General features: G+C 43.3%; 2 protein-coding genes across 6 annotated transcripts in view; one reads left to right on the top strand and one right to left on the bottom strand.

The window, feature by feature from the left end:
* The window catches only part of LOC133506220 (protein ELFN1-like), a 120,376-nt gene extending 114,887 nt beyond the window's left edge, over positions 1-5,489 (top strand). For all 5 annotated transcript variants that reach the window (XM_061830147.1, XM_061830148.1, XM_061830146.1 and 2 more), the window contains one exon: positions 21-5,489. In XM_061830147.1, the coding sequence (XP_061686131.1) occupies positions 21-2,052 (2,032 nt within the window). In that variant the 3' untranslated portion in view covers positions 2,053-5,489. The remainder of the gene's footprint in view (positions 1-20) is intronic.
* A 4,364-nt stretch (positions 5,490-9,853) lies between these two features.
* The window catches only part of mad1l1 (mitotic arrest deficient 1 like 1), a 45,406-nt gene continuing 35,557 nt past the window's right edge, over positions 9,854-19,702 (bottom strand). Inside the window, exon 18 of the mRNA XM_061830310.1 lies at positions 9,854-11,022. Within this exon, the coding sequence (XP_061686294.1) occupies positions 10,870-11,022 (153 nt within the window). The 3' untranslated portion in view covers positions 9,854-10,869. The remainder of the gene's footprint in view (positions 11,023-19,702) is intronic.

Here is a 19,702-nt window from a genome sequence, read left to right as displayed (position 1 = left end):
TATTCTTGTGTGTTCCTCAGGATCCAGGTGTTGGATGGTAGTTTGTTCTCTGGGCTCTCCAAGCTGACCACCTGCGAGCTGTACACCAACCCCTTCAACTGTTCTTGTGAGCTTCTGCCATTCCTGCGCTGGCTCGCCTCCTTCCCCAACCGGACCAGCGAACGTATGGCGTGCGACGCCCCTCACGGCTTCTCCGGCTACAACCTGTTGAGCCAAAACCCCCGCGCCCCAGCCCAACGCAACGCCCTGCACGTTCTTGGCCTCGTGTGCACCGAGGACGGCAGCAACTCCACCGCCTTCTACATCAATGGCCTGCTAGATGCCACCACGCTATCGCCAGACTTCTCCCCCTGCGGATTGGATGATTGCGCCTCTGGAACGCCGCCCGATGAAGTCATATACCACACAATCTTCACTGAGATTAATCCCATCATGACGCTGAAGCAGGTGCTGCACTCCAGCGCTGTTATCACGGTAGAGATCCCACACCCGTACCGGAAGATGTATATTTTGATGCTGTACAACAACAGCTTCTTCACCGACATCCAGAATCTGAAGTACCAGAGGCAGGACATTGAGCTGACTAACCTAAAAGCCAACACGGACTATACGTACTGTGTGGCCTCAATTCGCAACTCCCTGCGTTTCAACCACACCTGTTTGACCATATCGACAGGTCGTGGGACCAGACCAGAAAGGATCGCCAATCAGTCGTCGGCAACCCACTACATCATGACCATCCTTGGCTGCCTGTTTGGAATGCTCCTCTTCCTGGGTCTGGTGGTCCACTGCCTGAGACGGAAGAGGATCACGGAGGAGAAAGAGCGCAAGATGAGCCGGATCCAGAGGACCTTGATAGAGCTCAAGTATGGCAACGAAGGGGATATGGAGGGTGGCAGTGCTCCTACTTCTCAGAAGCTTCCCCCCGGTGGGGACAGTCTGTCCCGGATGCCCTATCTGCCTCAGGGGACTGACATAGATCCTTACCAGCTACAGGAGGTGGTCGAGACACCAGTACACAAGCCCGCCAAGCTCAATTACATGGAGGTGCGAGGGTCTGGGGTGGAGAGGGAGCGGGAGACGTCACCCCAGGTCAACCCCCAGGGTTCTGTGGCCGAGATCTCCACCATCGCCAAGGAAGTGGACAAGGTCAACCAGATCATCAACAACTGCATTGATGCCCTCAAATCCGAGTCTACCTCCTTCCAGCAGGGCATCAAGTCCCCTTCATCAGCTGGTGGCGGGGCTGTGTCTACCGCTGAGCCACAGCTAGTGCTCCTCTCTGAGCAAGGAGGAGACCAAAGTGGCGAGTTCCTCTCCCCGGTCTACAAAGGCGGACGAGGGGGCCGAGGATACCACCATTCCCTGCAGAGGCATCATAGCATGGAAGCCCCCGTAACCTCCAAGAGGCCCAGCACCTCCTCATCCCCCGGCTCAACCCGTAGTCCCCGTTCATTCCATTCAGAAGGGGCATACCACTCCTCAGAGACTCGATACATTGAGAGGAGCTCACCCAGTGACAGGGCTGGCGAGGACTCGGTCCGCACGGTAAACCCGGCTGCCGCCATCCTGCGAGCTGAGGCCCAGAGGATCCGGCAGTACCACGAGCACCGGCATTCATACCCTGGCTCTCAGGAACTGCAGCACAACCCGCAGATCATGCAAGAGCTCCACTACCACCCCGGTGGACGCAAGCCCTCCGTCCTGGACCCGCTTACCCTCGGCCGGCAGGCCAAACAGAGAGAGCTGGCCTACTCGCAGCTGGCCCCCCATTATGCCCTTTCACCCCAGTACCACAACCTCAGCTACTGCTCCAGCCCCGAGGAGGAAGAAGAAGAGGAAGAAGAGGAAGGGCTCCTGTGCACCCCCACCTTGGGCCTGTGGGAGCGCTTTAAGCTTCACCGGAAGAGGCACCGGCAGGCATCCATGGAGGACGAAGGCTATGTGGCAGCTGGGCATGCGCTTCGCCGGAAGGTCCAGTTTGCCAAGGATGAAGATCTGCACGACATTTTGGACTACTGGAAGGGGGTGTCAGCCCAGCAGAAGGCCTGAGGAGCAGCGACAACAACACTGTGGAAGACCTGTAAATACCAAACACAAAAAACCCATAACCAGGATCTGAAAAATCAAAAACAGATGGGAGCAATTTGGTGTTATACTCAACACATAAATCGTAACTTCGAGATTCTTTGTTTTCTACTCTAATGGAACTCATAGCTCAAACTTATGTAGCTGTTTCTACATTTTCATCGGGGAGGGAGAAAAGGTTGGCACCCAGTCTGGAAATCTTTGCTTTTTAGGAGAGTTTGTCTTCTTTTTTTTTTTGGAAACCAAAATGAGGGGCGAAGTGACTGACTTTTTGAGGGACCAATTTGAATTTTCTTTCGGGACGGTTCGCCACACAATGCTCGTGCCAAGTTTCCCTTGCTCTGTACCCACATGTGACTCGCTATTGATGCTTTTCCACTGGGGAAAAACGCTTCCAGTACTGGGGTAGTCCGTGTAAACCACCTCTGATCTCTTTGGTTACGCAAACATCATCACCACACACAGTTGCCACACCTGTATTAAACTCCATAGTGTCCAGTTTGCTGCAGCGGCCTTTGGTCTTGTCTGGTACCCTGTTTCCACGTAAGCCAAGCTGGTTGCTTTTTGGTTTGGCAGATTCACCATAAACGTGCACATAACACGAGCATAGCCTGTTGCCATTGGCCTGCACCATTTTACTCCACGGTTTCCAATTTCCTGCAGCACCCCATGAGCTACTCTTGGATAGTAAGTAAATTTCTTTCGGCTTGTCCCATTCGGGGTGGCCACAGCGTGACATCTCAGATGAACGCTCATATTTGTTTGGCACAGTTTTTACGCCGAATGCCCTTCCTGACGCCCCGGTGAGATACGAACTCACGACCCCTGGTTTACCAAACCAATGGTCGAACCAGTGAGTTATGGGGCCTCTTGAGGTACTCTTGGATCAAGTTTGTATTTATTTTTATGACCGCAGGTTACACACTAAGAGCCGTTTTTCTTGCAACCCTGAATAAAATAAATCTCTTTAGCGTGGCCATGTGTTGAGGACCCTTGTTCTCATTAACGTAATCTGTTGCCATGCCTACAGTATAAAGCTCTTCAGTGGCCCATTTACCTTTTGCCCTTAGTCTCCTTTTGGATAAAGACTTTGCAGCACTAGTTAGAGTAGAAAAAGAACCACGTCAAGCACATGCCAACATTAGCATACTGTAGCGAGCAATAGGTGGCCCTCGTTCTGGAGACTACGGAATCCTCTTTTCAGTGGAAACGCAACCACCTCAAACCTGCGCTGCTGGTTATATGCAGCAGGAAAGGGGCAAAATTTACACGTGTGACAGCGAGCACTGTTTAACATGACAAACTCTTCTTCTGGTTTCTCCTTGCCAAACAGTTTTATAAACACAATTTCAAGATTTTGGAAAAAAAAAAAAGACTATTATCCTCATCGTTATTAATAATATGTATTATCCTTCTTATCTTCTTAATGTTCCTATGATCTTCCACGTTTATTTAAATGTGGAACGGGACTTGACGGCATGGGACACAAGACCGCAACCCTTTCTATGAGGAGGACTACGACAAGGGTCAGTGAGACTGTGCGACAAGGTTCTAGAACGTGCTACATACTTGCAACTGAGGTTCAGACTTTACCCCCCAACCCAGAGTTAGTTACTTATCTCAAGTACTTTAAAAAAAAAAAAAAATCTAATGAATGTCTTGAATTCCCCCCAACCACCCCACCTCGAACTCCCCCCAAAAAACATGGGAAAAACTGCACTGTTTGAAAAAAAAAAAAAAAATCAAAAACTTTCAAGGGGCAAAAAAGAGCTTAGAACTCTTTTGGGGGGGATGCCGTAGCTCTACTGTGTCTCATCGCAACAGCATCATCCAGTTTGGAACTGTGTTTATTCCCCCCCCCCCCCCCCCCGTTTTTCTTTCTGACTTTCTGGTTCTTCCACTGTGGTGCCATTGTGCCAAACTTGACAAATCATAACTTACTTACTTACTTACTTACACACACACACACACACACACACACACACACACACACACACACACACACACACACACACACACTTCCTCCTCCCCCTTCTCTTCTTTATACCAACATCGACGATTTGCCAACCGATAGATTTGCACAAGGAGGCGTCACCTTTTCAAGTCGCCAATCATTCTCAAGACCAAAGTACTGTGCCAAACCAATTGACAAATCCTCGCAGACCACCCCCCCACCCACACACACACACACCAACACACAGTGAACAAACTTTACATACTCAGCCGCAAACGCAGGTGAATGTATTCTTTGCAAACAGCTGAATTGAACAAGTTTTTCGATAATAAAAGGGCCGGAATCGTCCCTGTTTGACTCAATTGAGCATTTATGATCATCAGTTGAAACATTTTTTTCAGAAAATTAATGTTCTTTTCTGAAGGAACAGTGGTGTTGTAGGAATGTAAAAAGTGTGTTCTTACCGATAGGGTTAGGGAAAAAATACTATCCAAAAACTTCCAAGATATCAAATTTGCATGTTCTCATGAGAATTTGGTTGCATGCGGTATGTACAAAAATACAAGAGAAATGAGTCATGGATTTCAATTGTCATAAAAAAAAAATGCATTTCACTTTCTACTGTCAGGGTTCTTGTTATTTTGAAGGGTTCTTGCTACAGTTATGAATGGGTTTAAGGTTCTTGTTGGGTTTGGGCTTAGGGTAGTCTTGGCATTGAGGTCCTTAGAGTGAAACTTTAGAACTATATTTTCTTACAATTGTCTTCTTCCTGCACAATTCAGGTTGGAGGTTTCACGGTGTATTTCAAAGTAATGTATTTTTCATAATAAAAGAAAAAGCTGATTTAAATGAGATCCCTCCCCCCAGCCCCCCAGCCTAAATGCTGTGAAATGACTCCTTGCATCGTTTTTCAAGCTCCCATTTGCTAACCTCTCCATACCGTGTGAAACTCAATTCTCATGAGAATGCAAAAGGGAAGTAATTGTGTATTTTCTGCAGGGCAAAGTGCAGAGGAAGGCAGTGACAGCCGGATTGTGGCTTCTACTCAACAGCAGCCTTAAAAAGATAATCACTTTTCTTGCGTTTCTTGTCAACTTTTTGCTTTCCAAACTGACAACTTGCTTTTTTTGCCCTTGTTTACTGACTGCCGTTTTATAACCAGAGAGACAATTGTTCAGTATTGTCAACGTAGCTATGATGTACTACTACATGCTTTTTGGTTGGACTCGTTTTCTCCGAGGTCACAAGTGAGTCTCCGTACTTTTGGAGAATGGGAATGCCTTGAAAGTGGAATTCAGCGGTTCTCGGTTTTTTTTTTTTCCCACGTACGCCGGGAATTCCTCGGCGAAGAGATGGAAATGAGTCCGATGCTTTTGTTCTCGCTTCCTTCCTGTCTTTCTTTTTCTTTCTGTCTTTCTTTCTTGTCAAACGATTAAAAGAGCACAATAAAAATATACCTTTCTTTCCCTCGTCTGTGTTCCTGGACAAACAAAATCTTTTGTTGCTAAGCAGGATTGTGTTTGGGCACTATCTGGACTATGGTTTCTGGTACATTAGTATTGGGGCAAGGGTGGACGACTTCAAATACTTGGGGTCAACAATAGAGATCAATGGAGAGTGTGTTAAGGAAGTGAAGAAACTGGTCCAAGTGGGGTGGAACAGTTGGTGGAAGGTGTCTGGTGTACTATGTGACAGAAAAGTCTCCGGTAGGATGAAGGGCAAAGTCTATAAAGCAGTGGTGAGGTACGGATGAGAGACGGTGGATCTGAAGAAGCTGGAGGTAGCAGAAATGAAGATGCTGAGGTTCTCGCTCGGAGTGAGCAGGTTGGTTAGGATTAGAAATTAGCTTATGAGAGGGACAGCCAAAGTTGGAGGTTTTGGAGACAAGGTTAGACAGTGCAAACTTCGATGGTTTGGACATGTCCAGAGGCGAGAGACTGAGTATATTGGTAGAAGGCTGCTGAGGATGGAGCTGCCATGCAAAAGAGCGAGAGGAAGACCAAAGAAAAGGTTGATGGATGTTATGAGGGAAGACATGAGGACAGTGGGTGTCAGAGAGGAAGATGCATGAAATGGGCTTAGAGAGAAAAAGATGACACGCTGTGGCGACCCCTAATTGGGACATGTCGAAAGGAAAAGTAGAAGAAGAAGGTGTAGGGGAGGTGTGAAGGTTTTTGATCTTGAGGTTTTCGCTGGGGTTGTGTTCAGGTTCTTCAGGGTTAGGGTTAGGTGCGTGGGTTTTCGTAGGGTTTGGCTTAGAGCAGGTTTACAGGTTCTCGTCGGTTAGGATCATGTTTTGCTTTTCGTTCCTAGGCAGAATTCATGTAAGGTGCAATCTTGGTCTAGATTTTGACTTTTAACTCACTGTGTGTTGTTACCACGGCGACAGGATAGAATGAGGCCTTCATCGCGGGAAAGTGAAACTGTCATTTAATTTTTCACTGGCTCAAACCGAGCATCCTTAATGCGAACAAAATAATACGTCTGACTTTTTTACGCTCTGTCAAACACGGCCGTTGTAAAATAGAAATCTTTCCGGAGCACTTAACATGTGCAAGAAATGATCTGAACTCGGTCAAAGATCTGCTTGTGGGTGGATGGGTGAGAATATGTCTCATCACCATGGGTTAAGTTAGGTTCTTGTTAAGGTTACAAGTTTGTGAGAGAATGGCTTATAGTCACGAGGGCTTCATCGTTTGAGTCATTCTGAAAGTGTTACATGAGGAGTTGCCCATTAGCACTTGACAAGGAATGTCTGTTGTTGGACCTTGTGATCTGTTTTAAAGGTCCATTGTCATGAAATGCATGATTTTTAGGATATTATGAATGAAAAACGGCAGTCGGTATGGACCCAGCCATTTTTTCACCACGAAACATGATTTTGACATACAGTATAGTCCTCTGCTTTTTGTAATTCCCCCCATGAAAATCCTCTCGAGGGACTTGTTTTCCCGAAGAAGCAGGAAGTGACATACATGGCAGGACCGTCCTCAAGTGGGCTTGTTTGTTTCTATTAGTTTTACCTCCGGGAAGTGAGCTTGTTGTTCCTTCGTGTCAGCTAAAATGCCGGCTTGTTGTATTGCTGGATATTGCTCGAACCCTCGGGAGGATGGATTTGCTCTTCATACTTTTCAAAAAGACCCGGTTCGTCGTGAAAAATGGATTGCACAGGTGCAAAGGACAAGAACTTCCTGGGTTACAAATGACAGGTAGGTGTGTGTATACGGCTACAAAAAAAAAAAAAAAACAATAGTTGAGGGAGGCGTAACCCGTAAGTCAGGGGTGCTAAATGTGTCGATGTGCACATCAGAGGTACTTCCGTGCAGCAGCCGCTGAACGACGGACTCTGCAGGCCTTGTGAATCGCCACAAACCTTGTCGAGAAGGGCGAGCTGGCCACCGGCCTCGTCGGCCGGGGTGGCTCGTCGCGGTTGGGCTGCGGTGCCTCATTTCCGCTGCGAAAGTGGACCGGACAGGGAGGCGGTTTGGCCGCGACGTCGTCATTGCTCGCAGGCGTCGTTTTTATCACTGCCGTGTGGTGGTGGATCGGGTGGGGAGGTGTTTTGGACATCATCCGGATATCATTTAAATCGAAACAAAAGGGTAATATTGCCCCAGTAACTTCACTCGGTTGTGAGATGTTCTCCTCATCAAAAAGAGGTTCCGTGTCAGAAGAGACGTGTTCGTCTTCCACAGTAGGGGCCACAGTGTGTTTTCAATGGCGAATGTCCGGGGTGACATCACGGGCAGGTGATGCAGCCAACATGGCGACCACTTGGATGTCAAATGACACTTCCCAACTTTGCGCATGGATGACGCGCTCTCCGCTCATATTAATTTTTTCATATAGACATCGAAGTAAATAATGTAACATGTATTTTTCATTGCAATATCTATTTTAGAATGTTTATAGGGATGACACTTGGGCTTTAAATTCTCTCATCAATAGAGATTGTCAATTCCACTCGGATTTTACCGGATTCCACCGCACGTGGTTAAGAAATCCTTTTCAAAGATTTTAATTTTACGTCTTACAAATTTCAGGAAACGTTCAAAGTCACACTGGGGTATGAGTTCATATTGTACTAGGGTTAGAGGTTAAGATATGGTTAGGTTTAATGACAAGTAGTTAGAGCTGGTCTAAGGCTTTTCTTTATCATTCTAGAAATTGCAGTTCTTATGGCTGGAATTAGGTTAGGGCCGGGTTTCCTTTAGGGCCAGCCCTTTGGGTTAGTATTCTTCTTGGAATTGGGTTAGGGTTCGGGTTCCAAATTGTCCTGGGCTTGGTATTAAGGTTTTGTTTTTTTATGGTTGGGGTTTGGGTGAATATTGTTGGTATTCAGCTAGAGATTATTTTAGTCGGTGATGGAATTTGGTTGGGGTTGTTGTTAGGGTTAGGTTAGGTTAGGTTAGGTTAAAAATGAAGTATCCAAGGAGGGTACTAACTGTGGCGTGGGCAGGAGATGGTAGTAAAATATTCAAGAGTTCACACATATATATCTCTTTCCTACTAAATGGGGGGACTGTATAGAAAAAAAACTTTTAAAATAAGATTCCACAATTTTTTTTAACTATATACTAAATCTATTATCCATCTGTTATTTCTCATTGAGCTCAGTTGCCTCTGCTCTTTCGCTGTTTGCCTCTATGTCACGAGGCAATGTCTCTCATATGCAGGTTCATGATCTGTAAATGATAAAAACCAAAGAGTTGAAAATGTGCATTTCCACTATTCATTTAAAAAAATAAGCTTGTTTACTACTGTGGATATGTCCTCAACCATTTCTCATTCGTTCTAAATTTCAAAGTGATCAAAATCTTCGAGTAACTAACTAAAATAGTCATGCACTACTATGAACAGGGTTACTTGTACTTGCAAACAATGGACCTTTCCGATGGCGATCTTAAGCTCCACCACCTTAGCCATGTCCCACAAGCTTACAAAATGGCGATGGAACAGAACATGTTTGAAGTCGTTTCTTTATCGCATATTCCAGATAATATTGGGATATGTTTTTTGCCAAATGAGTCAGACCTGTCCAAGAGAGTTCTACAGAGAGGTCTGAACTATTCCACGTAAGGATATGTACACGGAATCAAGATTTTGGACAGAGCAGTACGCAATGTCAGAGTTACAGCGAAATGTTGGCGATCAATGCAAAAAAAGTTCGACACCTCACAAACTTCAAATTGAAATCTAATAGGATAAAATAGTGGAATCGTCCTGTCCATGTAAAGCAGGGTGAGTACTTTTTACTTGCAAAGACTACGAGTAATATCATTGTAGTCTTTGAGTTAGTGGGTGTATTCATTTGACACGACATACTACATTTACACTAAGAAAGTGAAAGGTGTTCTGCAATATATAAAGCACTGATAATAATGAAATCAAACTCAGAGATTCTCCCTCACTTACCTTCGAACATACAGCCTCGTGTTTGTTGATATTGTTCACATTTAGTTGTACGTGCGGTCTTCCCCAAGCCTTAATCCATCCTAGATACTACGTCAACTGTGTTTTAGGCTTTGGAAAATGAATCGACCGGGCACTTTGTAACCCAACCGCATATCTGTCATCAGAATTGCACGTTCCCCAAGCGCATCTGAGGACCACTTTCTTCGTAACATTAACTTTTCCAAGCGCATGCTACTGACAACCAGCATTGCTTGTGGGAGAATACGGTGAGAGGGGCGTGTCAAGCCAGAGGTTAAGACAACACGGCTTTCTGATTGGCTATTAGTGTACGAGGGATTGACAGGTCGGAAAGGTCCATTGCATTTCCGAAGTAATCATCCAAACACTGTACACTAATTATTGCTTAGTTTTTATTGGTTATTTTACATGTCGGCCATTACATACAACACCTGGGATTGGTCGGTTGGTTGGTTCGATCAAATCTTATTTATTGGCCAATCACATCTTTCACTAAAAAAAATAAAACGAAGAAACCAAAAGCTGCACTTCAACACGACAGCTGCTGTGTGCATCTCTGCTGGGACTTTATCTGACGAGGAAAAAGAGGGAGAGATGCTCACATCAACAGAAGGTGAAGAAAGGAGGAAGAAGAAGAAGAAGTAGTGATGGGTCGTCCTGCGGGCGTTCAACTCTTCTCTATGGGGAAGAAGGGGGAAAAAAAACAGCATCCCCAAGTGTTGTGGTGCATTAAACATGCAGCTGAATTACCTTTCCAGATTTATTGGCTACAGATGATGATGTAGTCTTAAAAGGGGACCTTTCAAAATTGCTTTCGGCTCTGCGAGGACGTCTGGGAGTGTGCGGTCACAGTATGTGCAGTCACTAAGCTCAACAACATTCTGGCAGTTCACGAATATTGGCGAGCTATCGGTGAGGATGCTCATCGTTGATGAGATGATGAAATCAAGAGGATGACGAACACCTCAGTCAAAACTTTTTATCTGTTTAAAACGACATTAAGCACCTTGCAAAATGCTTTTTTTGGGGGTTATGCTGCGTGAATGCGGGTAAATGATAATGTTAAATTCTAAAGCAACTTTCTATCAATAGAGAGCGGACAGAGGAGTTCCCAAAAGATGTTCAATGAAATCAAACATTTGATTTCACCACTACTCTCTAGCAAAGCGGCTAGTCTCCAGGTGACACCACAGAGCTCTCACGGTCTCTGCAACCAGTGGAGACTCGATTCACCACCAGGTGACCAACTAGTCTCAGCCCAGAGATAGTGCTGTTAAATGTTCAAGTTATTCTGAATTTAAATACTCGGAAGCACGAAAAAAAACATTACAAAAGGAAAACGCAAACTGAAAAGCGTACAAAAAAAAAAGAAATAAAAAAGCTGAAGCACGGCGTTAGGCGACAATGGTCTGCCGTCCAAAGAGATCGATGGTGAGAGCAGAGGTGAAGACGGGGATGCTGTTCTGGTGGTGGAGGTGCAGATTCACCAGCTCTCCCAGCGTCTTGGAGAATGCAGTTTCCATCAGCTCCATGCTTCCGGAGGGACCCTGCAACACAAATGGACACAATGTCTTTTTTTATTTTATTTTTTTTTTAATAAACATCCCTTTCGGATGGAATTCAGAAAGTCATTAGGAGAAGGTGGCGGCACAGTGGACGACTGCCTCACAGATCCGAAGATCCGGGTTCAAAGTCTGCCTTGCCTCTGAGGAGTTTGCATGTTCTCCCCATACCTGCGTGGGTTTTCTCCGGGTACTACGGTTTCTCCCAAGATTCCAAAAACATGCAAGGTAGGTTCGCTGGCGAGTAAATCGCTCATAGGTGTGAATGTGAGTGCAAATGGTTGTCTCTATGTGCCTGCGATTGGCTGCTGACCAGTTCAGGGTGTACCTGTGTCTCGACCGAAGATAGCGAGGGGGTCCAGCAGCCTTGTGACCCTTGTGAGTATAAGCAGTACAGAAAATGAATAATTGGAAGTTTTTCAGTCCCCAACTGCAATTCAACACCAGTTGAAGAAGCTTAATTTTTGTCACACTGCTGCGACGCGGAGTGCAATTCGTGCTATTCATGGCAAGGTTCTTGAAACAGGATCCATTCAAGAAATGTGCAGCAGAAGTCCTGCTCCTACCACAAATGAGGACAACGCTTAAGGCCTTGGAGCAGGTGTTTTAAAGTCTATCTGGAGGTTGCCCATTATTGTTTTTCTACTAATCCACTGTTGTCCCTTCATTCAAAAACAGGTGAACGTGTCAGTGAACAGGCTCAGCTGTTGATCATTGTTTTACAAAGTAAAAAAAGATGTTTGCAAATGTCTTATTTTGATTAAGCAAAAAGATAACACTGCTCAACTAAATAGGTTAGTTTTCTTCAACCACTCAACTTTTTGAACTATGGGCCACATTTTCTAGTCCCTGCCCCGCCCCGCATTTTTAATAAATCCATTAACACGTAAAGGTTATAGTGAATTTTCAGGTTCATTCAGAAATCACGGCCCATCTTTTTCCATGTGCGTATGATATTTTCAAAGTGAAGCGACATCGGTTTGTCACGTTGCTAGCCGTCTCCTGAGGGAATCGTCAAGATGGTGTTTGTAAATCTGCATGGATTAATTAGATGCTGCAGCTCGGGGCGATGGAGTGGAGGAAAATATGATGATGGAAAGGAAGGATGGTGTAATTAAAACATCTTGTCAAGGAAGGAAGGAAATCGGGGAGGGGAGAGAGGGAGGTTGCTAGGGGAGACCCACAGCAGGTTGGCAACTTGAAACATCTTATTACCTAGACGTCAAGACGATAAATAAAGCATGAAAATAGTGAATAACACTAAAAGATAAATAGGGAGTAAATGTGTATATATATATATATATATATATATATATATATATATATTTTTTTTTTTTTTTTTTTTTTTTTTTAGACCCTTATAAAGGCACGGTAAGGTTGCAGAAACTGGGATAGGCTGATAGAGTGCTAAGGACCTCAGACTGGGGCAAAGGTTCACCTTCCAACAAGACAATGACACTCACCACACAACTAAAGTAATGAAGGAGTGGATTCACAGCAACTCTAACTTTAACCCTGTAACTCTGTAAACCAGCCAGAGCCCTGACTTAAACCCAACTGAGCATCTCCAGAGAGACTTTAAAATGGTTGTCTGAGTTTACCCTCCAACGTGAGAGAATTGGAACGTATCTGCAAGGAGGAATGACAGGTGGTCCCCAAATCCATCTGCGAAGAACTTGTTGCATCATTTCCAAAAACTCAAGGCTATAATAGCTCAAAAGGATCACCTTGGAAATGGTGGTCCCAGCTCTTTTCAGGTCATTGACCAAGTCCTGTCGTGTAGTCCTGGCTGATTTTTCACCTTTCTAACGATCATTTAGACCCCACGAGGTGATATCTTGCATTTGAGATTGACCATCATGTTTAGCTTCTTCGATTTTCCAATGATCTCTCCAAGAGTGGACCTTTTTTCACCAAGCTGCTTGGCAATTTCTCCGTAGCCCTTTCCAGCCGTGTGGAGTTGTACAATTTTGTCTCTGGTGTCTTTGGACAACTCTTTGGTCTTGGCCATGTTACAAGTTTGGGTCTTACTGCTTGTAAGGTGCATCTGATTCAGGATAATACATGGAGTGACGGTGGACTTTAAAGGCGGACTAACAGGTCTTTGAGGGTCAGAATTCAGAGGGTCAAATACTTATTTGCAGCTGTTTCACGAAAATCATTGGGATTTCTGGATTTTTCTTTTTAGATTATCTCTCTCACAGTGGACATCCACCTACATGCACCTACGATGAGTTTCAGACCCCTCCATGATTTCTAAGTGGGAGAATTTGCAATATAGCAGGGTGTTCAAATACTTTTCTTCACTGTATTTTGTTTTTTGATCTGCAAAAATTCCAAGAATTTCATGAGCAGCAAATGGCTGCTATATAACAGCAAAATTTAAGGGGGGGGCCCTCAAAGATTTCCATACCCCAAAATAACTGAGCTAGCCTTAACATTTAGCAGTAGGCAAGAGGCCTCATGAGCTGATGTCCCTAAGACATGAAGGAAAGGTCGCTGAGGGTTTTCTTGAAATAAATAAAGTCTATTTAATTAGTGACCTTATCAACGGCCGTTTGCATTTCCAGTCATCAGCCGTGCCAGGGTCGAGTGCACTATACTATTTATGACCTTTATGAAAACAACATGCTTGTTTAAATGCACAACCGTTATCACTTCCATGTCGAAGCGGTTTAGTAGCATGACAAGAAGCCCCTTTCACACTGCTAATAACGCCAGAAATTTTCCACTTTCTCCCCAGGTAGTTCTGCGTGAAAAATACAAACTCGACCCACCAACTTGCCTGCATTGGCGATAGTCTAATATAGTCTATGGCGATAAAATGTAGCCCCACAAATTTTTACTTGAGTAAGACTAAGAAAGTACAATCAGAAACCTATTCGAGTAACTCATGAGTAACTTCTAATAGAAAAAAAAATAAAAATCAGAGGACAAACATCAAATGAAAATTATAATACATGGGAATTCATACACACTTTCCACTATTTCGATTTGAAACTGCCCAAAAACATATTCTTTGTGCCCTACAGAAATATTGTTTGCTTTATTCACTTAATTGACTTCATGAAGGTCTTTGCTAACCGGGTGTGCGAGAGAGAGAGAGAGAGAGAGAGAGAGAGAGAACGAGAGCGAGAATCTGCAACTTACCGCAAGGTTTTAATCACATTAGAAGTGAGATGAAATATTTTGTTTTGTCCAGTCACAAAAACTTGCACAGTTTTTTTTCTCCAAAATGAGTCACTTTGATTGTGTGGTCCGTGTGCGGTCATGTGACCGCCTTGTGCCATGTGATTGGTGAATTACAGTCAAATAATACTAGTGATAACGTTGGATTGGCACAATGGGGCCCTTCGCATTATTTGATGATGAAGTCTAAAAACAGATCGCGCATGCACAAATGGATAAATCAAAGTACTGAGCGGCGTATCGATCCTTGCAAACTGTGAGAGAAGAAGAAAGAGAATGTTTTAAACATGATAACTATAATAGTATAAATTCTTTCACAGTAACAGAGTGGGAATAGTTTCGTCACATACTCTAGTAAAAAGTATGCTTCATTCAAACTGCTTTCAGGTACAATTTTTCAAAAATGTTACTCGAGTAAGTGTAACGGACTAAATGTAGCATGTTATTACCCACCTCTTTAATGGTGTAAGGGTATATTATCTGCTGTTCCGAGAGAGGTGTTAAGTTTAATATTTGACACTTCTGCCATGCTGCTGGGATGAAATACATTGGCGCTGTCCAACAACATGTGTATCCATGACACTAACCTCATCTACTTATCTGATTTTCGGGATGCTGTGATGCTACGTGAAAGCGCACACAGTCATTATTGTGTGTGAAAGACACAGGTGACTAAACGGCAGCCCTGGAAAGTGGTTTCATTTAAAGACAAAAGAGTCAGCCTTTGGAGGAATGCTACGCTATTCATCCGCTCTTTTCATTTGTCTATCCAATTAAAGGAAATCAATACTCCCTGGCTTGAGATGCAGGGCGGGGCTTATTAGTGACCTCATCCAAGCGAGGAGGCGCATGCTGCCTGAATGCTAATGGGGCTACCCCCTAGCCATTCTCCAGACCCCCGACAAAACGGTGAATGAAGACATCCTTTCGAAGGTAAAATTGATGAAGAAGTTAACTTTTACGGAGAATGACAACATGTTTGAGGGGCTGCAGGATGAATGCCATTTGGGTTTGAGTCAGCTATTTCAGACTCAGTTTGACCATTTCCATAGGTCTTTCAAAGTCCTCCTAGATAACGTCAGATTTCGACCAAACTTGAACCACAATACCAAACAGCAGAAAGATAAGTCACTCTAAATTGATAAAAGTTTCAGGTTTTGTCATTTCACGGTGCCAAGATTCAGTTAAACACAAAAATGTAAGATATTAATAAAGTCTTGCCACGGTTTAGACTTGTGACCGCGAGGAATCCAAGGCAAAGACGAGGAGGACCCAAGTGCAGGGAAACAGGGAAGCCAGGTAGGCGTCCAGGAGTGTCAAAAAATTATATTTAAAGTCCAAAAAGGACAAACTAAACAGAGTCCAACAACCAATAAAATAACAAAACTAAAAAAGGGACAGGGGCATGGACAGAGAGACTGACAGGAACAAACAATGACCGACAAGAACCGGAAGAAACCAGGGAGTTAAATGAACAGAGATTGACAAGACAATAAACACCTGGACAAGACAAGTGACAGGAGGAAGCTGATTGGTTGACACAATGTAGACGGTAAACACAAACAGGTGGACATCAACTGAGGACCAAAGATGTGAAAAAACAACAACCACAAGAAAACATGAAACAAAACCAAACAAACCAAAACAGACGGTGACAAGTCCAGTAATTTAGCTCCACAAGGTCACAAAAAAATTCAGTCCTCATCGGCAGTTTTGGTTACGTCAAGAAATTGTGGGTCGAAATGAGTAGATTCCCCCAAAAAAATATCAAATATCAAAATATCGCAGTTGAAGATTCTAAATTGTGAAAAATTGGAATTTTCTACATGTGGGTGGAGGATGGCAGCAAAGCAACCGCCTGCGACATTCCACAACAATCGGTCAACACCAAATATATCAAAGGGCAGAGCTGTCGAATCGGGCGTTGAGGTGGGGAAGAAAAGAGACATCGGGCATTAATTAAATAAATGCATGCAAAATGCAGATGAGCTCGTTTCAATTTAAATGCAGATTTTGGCATTCAGAAGGAGACATTTCGCACGGAGCCGACGAACAATGACGGAATCAGCTCTTCGCCTTTCCATATTCATATTCCAATCAGTGTTTTGTTTACTACTTCAACATCAAATTTCTAATGACTACGTACGACCGGGAAGCCGTTTGGCTCGGCTGATTTCATCAGGACTCTTCATGGTGCACACTTTACATGGGTGCATACTTTTAAAAGTGACAAGTGAACGTTTGAAGTGAGACGCGGGGAACGCATCACCAAGCTCAGCCTTTGATCTTTAGACAAGTGTTGAGCGCATCGAAAAACAAGCACAAGATTCTTCTGTTCTCTCGACTGTACTTTTATTTGTACTAATTAAAAACATTTCTGAAGCGCTTTAGTGTTAACTTGCATGGTGTCAATGTGTCACGGTGAAGCCTTGAACCGCTTTGCCACTTTTATCCACTTTTGGCACTAAATAGGTGTATCGCCCACGGCTTTTTGTCCATAAAAGTCAAATTGCAAAGCCAAGAGCTCTATTGTTTTGCACCTGCATGAGGAAATTACTCATCTTTTAATTGCCCATCTTGTGATCAATGCAACAAGATTCAATACGAGAGATCTCTTGGAAGATGGCATTTTAATTAAAAATCAAACCTTTTATCAACGGTTGAGAAGTCCTCTAACTAAAAACCCAATTCCAAGTTGGGACAGGAAATAAAAACAGAATGCAGCACAATGATGTGTAAATTATGTAAAACCTATATTTAATTGACTGCCATGTCCAAACTTGTTGTCCATAACAGTCCAGATGGTTATTTTCCCTCTTTGGCCCGGAAGACACAATGTCCACAATTTCCAAAATCAATTTGAAATGTGGAAACCTCACACCACAGAACACTTTTCCCACTTTGATCTTAGATGAACTTGGACCCAGAGTTGCCGGTGGAGTTTCTGGGTGTTGTTGTTAAATGGCTTTTGCTTTGCATACTAGAGTTTTAATTTGAATTTACGGATGTAGCGTCGAACAGTATTTACTGACATCGGTTTTCTGAAGTGTTCCTAAGTTTAAGTGATATCCTTTACAAATGTCGTTTTTTTATGTAAGTGCCGCCTCAGGGATCAAATATCACAGGCGTTCAATGTTGGTTTTGCCGCTAACATGCAGTGATTTCGCCAGATTCCCCGAATCTTCTGATATTATTATTATTAAGATTATATTATGGCTGAAGCCCCCATAAAATACAATACAAGCAGCCATTTTGGGTGGATTGCAGGGATCATACTTTGATTAACAGCAACCAGACAGCTCGTCCAAATCATCAGGTATCTTGGACAAATGAGTGATGTCAAAGTGTGAAGCCTTTATACAATGAAGAAAATAAGTATTTGAACACCCTGCTATATTGCAAGCTAGAAATCATGGAGGGGTATGAAATTTTCATCGTAGGTGCATGTCCACAGTGAGAGAGAATCTAAAAAGAAAAATCCAGAAATCACAATGTATGATTTTTTTTAACGATTTATTTGTGATACACCTGCAAATAAGTATTTGAACACCTGTCTATCAGCTAGAATTCCGACCCTCAAAGGCCTGTTAGTCCACCTTTAAAAGTCCACCTGCACTCCATGTATTATCCTGAATCAGATGTGTGAAGTCGTTGGCTGCATAAAGACACCTGTCCACCCCATACAATCAGTAAAACTCAAACTTGTAACATGGCCAAGACCAAAGAGCTGTCCAAAGACACCAGAGACAAAATTGCACAACTTCACACGGATGGAAAGGGCTACGGAGAAATTGCTAAGCAGCTTGGTGAAAAAAGGTCCACTGTTGGAGCAATCATTAGAAAATGGAAGAAGCTGAACATGAAGGTCTTCAAATACGTATTTGCAGCTGTATCACACAAATAAATCATTAAAAAAAAATCATACATTATGATTTCTGGATTTTTCTTTTTTTAGATTATCTCTCCCTCCATGATTTCTAAGTGGGAGAACTTGCAATATTGCAGGGTGTTCAAATACTTATTTTCTTCACTGTATCTACACTGTCTCATCTTAGCGAAGCATGGCATCAAAATTTGATGATGCCCCAACGCAACTTCATGAGTCACTTAGTAGCGCCCCATGGGATGCTGGGCAAAATTACTCCTAGATGTTAGTTTTTCAAATAAACATGAAATTAGGCGGCCGTTTCTATCACAACAGGACACAGAAAAACACAAGGACTTGCAACCAAAATTGAACAGGAAGTTGACAATTTTCCTTGGCAACTATTTTTTGGCAGATTCCAGTACATGTACAGTCACAAACTCCTACTAGCGAATTTGCCAAAAAGAGGCCCAATCAGAGGCAAGAATGTGCACAGAGCATTTTGTCAAATGGAAATGTGATGGTGACAGCCTGTTTATCACCCCTTGCATCTTTAATTCTATTATTGTGCTTGTTGTTGTGTTCTGGTCTTAAGCAGCAGCACTAGAGACCAGTTTCTAATATTTTGACTTGACATTTATTTGACAAGGGCTACATTCAATTCCCGACTGAAGCAAAAATGAACATTTATGGTACTTTGACATATGGCTCCACAAACAAGGGCCGCTAATTAGCCCGAGTCGAAGAATGGTTTTCATTAGCAAGCCGTCAAAACTGAAGAAGTCAATGTTTACAGCTTGTTAAAGGGGAAATAAAGCAGAACGTGAAGAAAAAGGCCGCAAGCAATTAAAACCTTCAGGAATGATAGCAACCTGACAACTAATCCACGCCATGATGATGAACTCAGTGGATGCCTGTGGACAGGTGTGTAGTTGTATTGTGATACCGTAGCGTCCATGGACATATACTGCGGACAAACATACTTATACATAGGCGTACGGAGGACGAAGAGCAGAAAGATGTCAGGCGGTGTTAAGAGTCAACAAGCTCTGGATTTAAACAGTCGACAATTCCCTGGGAATGTTTGAAAGTCTGTCAGAAAATATTGAGCAAAAAAGCCACTTAGTTCAATTTCTGTATTCTCATAAGCCACTTAGTTCATTTTCTGTATTCTCATAAGCCTGTTGCTGGCATTTCTTATTACGGTGTTGTTATGATTTAACAAACCAAATGTCATTACGCCGCTGCTCTGTGTTGATATTGACCTTTTTGCACTGATCCTTTGATATTTGGCTAGAACATACATACACACACCATCAATTTGATGCCTACACAAATGTTCTATCTTCAATTGACTTGACAGATTTTGAATCGGCTTACTTTTTATAGACCTCAATCTTATTATTCATAGAAATCTAATGTATCTGTAGTATGATTAACGCTGTGGCTCCTAAATCATGTACCCTCGCAACGCACACATAATGACTGGAATAATGAATGTGAGCAATGTATCATCACGAGTAAGATTGCTCCTCTTGCCAGTTATTCGTGATAACCACGATCGTGCACAGTAGAAATAAACCCAATGACTCGAAATAATACATTGAGTTG

Source organism: Syngnathoides biaculeatus, chromosome 9 (genome assembly GCF_019802595.1).
Source record: "Syngnathoides biaculeatus isolate LvHL_M chromosome 9, ASM1980259v1, whole genome shotgun sequence".
NCBI lineage: Eukaryota > Metazoa > Chordata > Actinopteri > Syngnathiformes > Syngnathidae > Syngnathoides > Syngnathoides biaculeatus.
This window is presented reverse-complemented; position numbering and strand designations above follow the sequence as displayed.